The following is a 7,525-nucleotide window of genomic DNA, read 5'->3' on the forward strand; positions in this document are numbered from 1 at the left end:
AATATGGTATTTGAATAAGAAAGAAGGATAAAATAGTCAAGTAAAAAAGTAGCCACAAAACATGAGTTCATGCACTTATATAATAGTATGATATTTTATATTTATATTTTATTTTAATTTTAATATTTATTTATTTAATACTAAGGATACCTAAAATTATGAAATTATAAGAAAGAATGACATAAGTGGAATTTTAGATTTTTTTTTTTTTTTTTTGGTAGATAGAAAGGATAGACAAGGAATGGAAAGTGAACGATTGAAGGGAATATAAGGAGAAAAAGAAGGAAATGTGGGGATTGAATTAAGAGAGAGAGGTCTTAATGAGGGTTTTAATTTTTAAGGAAAGTGGGAGAGAGAAGAAAAAAAGAAGGGAACATAAGGAAACGTGAGAGATTGAGAGGAGAGAAAGACATGTTAATGAGGGTTTTAGGTTTTATATTTTATATTTATATATTTATATATTTATTTATTTAATACTAAGGGTACCTAAGATTATGAAATTATAAGAAAGAATGACATAAAGATTAAGTGGAATTTTAGATAAGAATGAAGAGTAGAATAGGTAACTGAAAAATTTGCCACAACGTGCTTTTATATAATAGCATGATATATATATATATATATATATATATATATAAATACATTAATATATTATATAATACATCAAAAAGTGGGCTGGGGCTTTGTTAAGTGGGCTTTGATATACATTAATATATATCAAGTCGGCTGTGATGCCATGATGGGCTTTGTTAATTTCACTATTCAATGGGCCATCAGGGCCAATCAGGGTCTGGCCGGGCTTGGGAAAACTCTGGCAGGGTCGGGCTGGGTTGAGGGTATACTTGGCCCTGGCAGGGTTGGGCTGGGCTTGGGTTTAGGTTGAGGCTCCTAGGGTTGGGCTAGGGTTAAGGCCAAGCCCGGCCCATTGACACCTCAGTTTTTTTTTCTCTTTTTGAGAATAAAGCTACAAACTCTATAAAATGTTGATTCATGTTATGTGCTATCTTGCTGTCTTATTGGTAATTTGGTATCTCTTACGTACATCACTGATTTCTTCTCTCTCCTCCCCCCCCCCCCCCCGCCTTTTTTTTTCTCTTTTTCCTCCTCCTCCTCCTGCATACTATCCTTCAGCTTGTCCCAGTTTGATCTATCACTTGGTCTTAATTAACTGTTGTCCTTAGATTTGCTTTACTAACATGTATTATTATGATACATCTAAATGTGCATAAGCATGTGTGTTGTCCTTAGTTTCACCTTGTTTTTTGTCCTATATAAATTACGATCTTAGTTTCAACTTGTTTTTTGGCCTATATAATTTAAAGATCGTATATCCAAGATGAAGTTGGGGCATATTTCACCTTTGAGAAGGAACTTGATATGCTCTGTTATGGTGATATCCAAATATGTATAATATAAATGATACATCAAATATATATTGCATTGTCACTGTTTCTGGATTCCAGGCAGGAATTGTGTTTGTTTCATATGGGTGATATATTTTAATATAATCTTTATCCATTATAGTTTTTTCCATCCTGTTCTTCCCCCATGAACATGGATTTTAGTGATGGAGGTCTGGCTGGAGGTGGTGGTGGTCATTGTGCTTCCACTGTAGGTTTCCTTTAACATATCTGAGTGGAGGGTAGCCAAACTGTACTTCGGTGGGAATCCTGGTTTGCCTACTTCCCTTTTTGTCTCCTTTTGGTGGGGATGTTTCTTGCCTATCAGTGGTAGAGGTAGACACTGCCATTCAAGTGGGGTCATTACGATGAATTAGGCCCTTACCAGAAATACTTTAATTATTCCTTCCAATCAAAATGCCTTTTTTGCTTGCTACATGGCGACGTTTCCATTAGGTCAGGGGCCAGCTCTTTGATCCGGTGCCTGATCATCAGGACTTTTGGTATTCAGGTTCCATCTTATGTGATGCTTGGAATTCCAAAGCATGAGGATTCTCCTCCTACACCACAGCATCCTCTCTCTCCAATGGGTGAGGCTTGTTCACGAATGGACCTCACAGCTATCCACCAGATTTTGGTGATGACACACTACAGAGACGATGAAGGAACCAATGAGGTAGTTGACCTGTACTGATTGGTGAAGGATCTGGCATTTTTTTATTGTTTTTTTTTTCTGCAAGAGATATATTTGTCCATGGTTTTTTCTCAGTTATCTTTCCAAGAGTGGACACAACAAATGCGAGATATGCTGGAAGCAAGGAAGCGTGGGGATTTTGCATTCCGTGATAAAGATTTTAAGACTGCAATAGATTGTTATTCTCAGGTATGTTTCTCTTTGCTCGATTGCCAACTGCTTAGACTAATCTTGAACAGGTGAACCTTGAAAATGTTGCCAATGGAAATTTTATGATTGTCAACTGTTATCTAATTGTTTTAGGACAGTGATGCCCATAGTTGTCATAGTGTCTAGGCGACCTAAGGCATTGGAGGGGTCGCCCGTCGCCTAGGCAACCACTTGGCAACCATGGTGATGCCTTTTCATAACATTTCCAATGCAGTGGAATGCACCCTAATCACTGCCCATGTTTTATGGGCCATCACATATTTTAGAATCTGGTTTTCTGAGTCATAACAAAGGCAATGCGACAACATGGTTGGACCAGTCTTTGCGTTTTGTTCCTTTCCCTTTTCCCATTTGGCTGGGTCAAAATATCTAACAAGTCGAACACCTCTCACATGGCCTTCATGCGTTGTGTAGTTCATTGATGTGGGAACAATGGTTTCCCCAACTGTTTACGCACGACGAAGCCTCTGCCATCTCATGAGTGATCAACCAGATGCTGCTCTCCGAGATGCAATGCAAGCACAGTGTGTCTACCCAGAATGGCCTACAGCTTTCTACATGCAGGCTGTTGCGCTTGCCAAGCTTGACATGCACAAGGATGCAGCAGACATGCTGAACGAAGCAGCGGGGCTAGAAGACAAGAGGCAAAGAGGCGGGAGAGGATCTTGATCCTGAGAACCCTGTTATTATATCCCCAATAATTGTATCAATCTGTCCATTGTTGACAAGAACACACTGAGATTTGAGTCATGCGAGTTGGGATTTGACCGCTCAATCGAAAAATGTATTATAGCGAGAAGAAAACGTTCTTTATTTTTTGTTGTATTTTCTTCAATTTATTTATTTTCCCTTTTGTAAGACAGATTAACTTACCTGGTTTAAGATGTGTATATGTACGGAATATATATGATAAAGCAGGACATTCTGAAAGGCCAGAAGGGTTTGGTTGGCTAAGCAATGTATGACTCAGCCTTGCTAGAGCTCTTCCCCATCTACAGCTTATGAAGGAAACTCTGCTTGGCTCTTGAATGTGCCGTTTCCGCTAGATCTCTCACTTACACGTCCAACACATACGCAGTGGTCATGGAATAATCTTTTTGGGAGGACATCTGTGAAATCAAGGTACAAAACCTCATCTAATGACACAGATGGAACCTAATAATAATAAAGGCAAGAGAATGCTAGCCGGTTGTGTAGCCCCTCCAATAGCACAGGGGCCAATGAGAATGTGTGGAGGCATTGGTTTGGATGAGATTTTCGATTTTATTAAGAGCTGAACAGTCTTTTACAACGTGACGGATTAGCATTCTTTTTTCTCTAATAAAATTCGTAATAATGGGATCACTTTGACGGTCCACCCATTTTTTTTACAACTGCAAGACATGACAATTCGGAATATTTTGGTTATGTTTTGAAATCAATCAGGATTGATTGGTTGGGACTGCAACTTGGAGGTTTGGGTATGGGGGGGGGGAGTGTTTGGTAGTGAATGCCGTCTTCAACTTGGAGGGGAGTAAAGCTTTTTTATTCCAAATAACAATAATGTACCTGACGTTTGAAATATTATGTTTGGAATACATCAAGATTCACAAATATTATGTTAGGGATGATACATCACATTTCATAAACCTAATGTTTCAGATACCTTCTCTTTTCATATTTTCCCATCTAAGTCCAAAAAATGGTATAACCTCGCCATTTTCTACTTCTTTTCTCTGGCACCCTCAGCAGCTCCCACGATGTCACCACCGGCGGCCATGCCCCCTACTCTGCCTTGAGAAGGCCATCACCAAGCAGCACCACAACCCAACTCAACAGCAAAGGTGGAGGGCTGTTTAGTATAGCAACATGAAATAGCGGAGGCAGAGCAGCACACAGCTCATGACCAGAGGATTGCATAGTAGGGGCGTGGAAAGTACAAAAACAGAGGAGCTCACAACAGGGGGAAAGTACAGTCAGCTGTCGGCATGTGTGCGGCACATTCCAGTCGTTGGATGACCCCCTGGGCAGTCACTGGGCGTTGGGCTCCCTGGAGAGGAGAAAACAAAATTAGATGATTGTTTGTTTAAAAGGACACTTTCATTGTTATTCCTTATAAAATTGATTAGATACCATAGGCCAAGCCGCAAAGGTTAATATGCAATCATCATCTAACTAGTCCTTCACTAATGCTCCATTCTATGGGGGTACAACGGGTAGGTTCGGCTGGGTATTTTGAAAACGCAAGCCCAAGCCCAGACCAAGGTAAGCCAACCTCAATCCTCTATTTAGGAAATCCCAATGCTAACCTAGCCCATCTGAATATAGCTCAAAAAGCCCATCTCAAATGTGTAAATTTTAAGGAACGAGTTTTCTTTCAGCCACGGTGTATAGAATCCATTCATTACGGGGCTTCAGATGCCTTCGAAGAGGGTATTGCATCCCACCCAATTCATTTTGAATTTATCTTAAGCATTAAAACAGATGACTCAACCCAATTCAACTAAGTCTTTTCCCAATTAATGGGGCCAGTTACCTGAATCTTGTTTTAACAAAAAAGGGCGTACCCAGTGCACGGGATTCTCACCACTGTGTGGTCTGGCGAGGGTCATAATGACCACAGCCTTACTCTTGCTTTCACAGAGAAGCTGTTTCCAGACTCAAACCTGTGACCACTTATCACAATGGAACAACCTTACCATTGCACCAAGGCTCACCGCCCTCTATGAATCTTGTTTTACCATTCCACCTTTTTTTTTGATGAATGCCACCACCTTATTTACATAGAAAAGATAAAAGCTTAACTTAAAAAGATATTAATCTAAAAATTTCAAACTAGTAAGAATTGATAACTATACGAGAAATTATTTTTTCATAATATCTTTTAATTTATAAAAAATATGGAGCATAAGTTTCCTTATACATCACGTGGGTAAAACACCAATATTTTTTTTAATTGGGTTACAAGAAGTGGTATTTTGCAAAGTAAAGTTTGGGCCACTCAAGGATCAAGGTAGGGGAAAACACTAGGAATAAGCCACTCAAGGATCAAGGTAAGGGAAAATAATAATATTCCATTGAGATATATTTTCTTTATTTTTTTAGGACATTAAGAAAAGATGGGAATGATATTTTTGTAGCCTACTAAATGAAAGCACTTCGAATAATAGTGTTCTGAAAGACTACATTATCCATTCAGACAACACATGTTGTAGATATATACAAAGAATTAGGGCATTTGAAGTAAAAGAAGTTTTAAGGAGGATAAAAGTAGGCAAGGCACGAGGCCCAGATGAGATCCCAATAGAAGTGTGGAAGAACTTAAGAATTTGTAGTTTATCTTGGTTATCCAAGATGTTTAATAAGATTATGAGCACAATGAAAATGCCAGATGAATGGAGAAGAAGCATCGTGGTTCCGATTTACCAAAAAAGGATGATATTTATAGCTGCGATAACTATAGAGACATAAAATTAATGAGTCATACTATGAAATATGGGAGAGGGTTATTGAAACCCACTTGAGACAAGAAAGTACTATTATGAAGAACCAATATAGTTTTATGTTAGGAAAATCCACGATGAAAGCTATTTAATTACATAATTAGCAGACTTATGGAAAGATTTAGAGAGTACAAGAAGGATCTCCATATGGTCTTTATTGACCTAGAAAAAAGCTTATGATAGAGTATCTAGAGAGTGAATCTATCAAGTACTAGAGAAGAGTAAGTGTTTCAAGTAAATATATGGATATAATTAAAGATATGTTTATGAAGAATTGCATTGGATTGCATCAAGGATCAACTTTAAATCTTTATTTGTTTGTGATTAACATGACTGATTTAACCAATGACATTCATGATGAGGTTCCTTGGTATATGCTTTTTGCTGATGACATTGTTTGGTGGATGTGACAAAAACAGAGAATCAAAAGGTTTTAAGATGAGTAGAACGAAGACGGAGTATTTGGTATATAACTTTGATAATACTAAGATAGATAATAAGGTGGTGAAAATTGATGAGAGGGAGATTCCATAAAGTGATTATTTTAGGCATCTTGGTTCAATCATAAATAAAAAAGATGATATAGATCGAGGATGATGTTTCACAAAGAATTAACATAGGATGGATGAAATGGAGAGATGTGTCTGGCGTGTTGTGTGATCGACATATTCCTTTAAAACTTAAAGAAAATTTTATAGGACAATCATACGACCAACTATGATGTATGATGCAGAATGTTGGGCAATTAAGATGCATCATATAGAGAAACTCAGTGTAACAGAGATGAGGATGTTGAGATGAATGAATAGCAAAACTAAGAAGGATAAAGTAAGGAATGATTATATTAGAGCTGGTTAGGAAGTAGCTCCGATACATGATAAGCTATGAAAAAATCATTTAAGGTGGTATGACCATGTTCAACGGATGCCTTTGGATGCTCCAATACGATGGAGTGATTTGATACAGATTGAAGGAACTAAAAGAGCCAGAGGTAGATCTAAAATTATCTTAGGAGACGTAGTGAGGTAAGACATGTATAACTTAAGTCTTGTATCAAGTATACTTCAAATAGAACTGACTGAGGGCAGAGAACCATGTAGCGGACCCTATTTAGTTGGGATCAGATTGAGTTGTTGATGTTGTTCTTATTTTTGAGTATCATGGTGCACACAAATCCTTGACAAATTCTCTCAAGATTAACGCAACATTTGGGAAGCAAAGCTTCGCATATTACAGGAGTAAATGTCTTTTGTTTTCATTTTTCACTTTACAATTATTTTAATGTAGTTTGATATAATTTAACAAAGGTTCCTTTTACGTATCACCATACGTAGTAAAATATAACACTTTAGTCCTTGCTATGTGACTGTACTTTCTCTACTCATTTAAACTTGAAATTGTACCATTGAGATGTTTGCATGGTCTTCTATCACATTGACTAATCATGTACTGTCATGTGGTAAATAACGAAACGTTATAGTTCACTAACCATAGTAACAGGGAGGAAAACCATTTAACAAAATTTTTTTACAAATTTATTTTTCAGTCAATACTCCTAAAAATGATAAAAAGTTGGGAGAGGGTTGGGGATGCTGCTAGCTTTACTAGAGCGCTAGCACCTCTGCCCAATAGAGAGGGTGGGATGGGGAGGGCAAGGGGTGGGAGAGAGACAGACTCAAGTTGGACACCGCTTTGACTTGCACTTTATAGCCATCTTAAATTCTTCACGTTTTAAGGGA

The 7,525-nt window shown here is 37.8% G+C and overlaps 1 protein-coding gene across 1 annotated transcript in view; it reads left to right on the top strand.

Moving 5' to 3' along the window:
- The window catches only part of LOC122661986 (serine/threonine-protein kinase BSK1-like), a 43,782-nt gene extending 40,667 nt beyond the window's left edge, over window positions 1–3,115 (top strand). Inside the window, exons 7-9 of the mRNA XM_043857521.1 lie at window positions 1,912–2,076; window positions 2,170–2,283; window positions 2,719–3,115. Coding sequence (XP_043713456.1) covers window positions 1,912–2,076; window positions 2,170–2,283; window positions 2,719–2,973 — 534 coding nt within the window. The 3' untranslated portion in view covers window positions 2,974–3,115. The remainder of the gene's footprint in view (window positions 1–1,911; window positions 2,077–2,169; window positions 2,284–2,718) is intronic.
- The last annotated feature ends 4,410 nt before the right edge of the window (window positions 3,116–7,525 follow it).

The sequence above is a fragment of the Telopea speciosissima genome, chromosome 5 (assembly GCF_018873765.1).
Source record: "Telopea speciosissima isolate NSW1024214 ecotype Mountain lineage chromosome 5, Tspe_v1, whole genome shotgun sequence".
In the NCBI taxonomy this organism is placed as follows: Eukaryota; Viridiplantae; Streptophyta; class Magnoliopsida; order Proteales; family Proteaceae; genus Telopea; species Telopea speciosissima.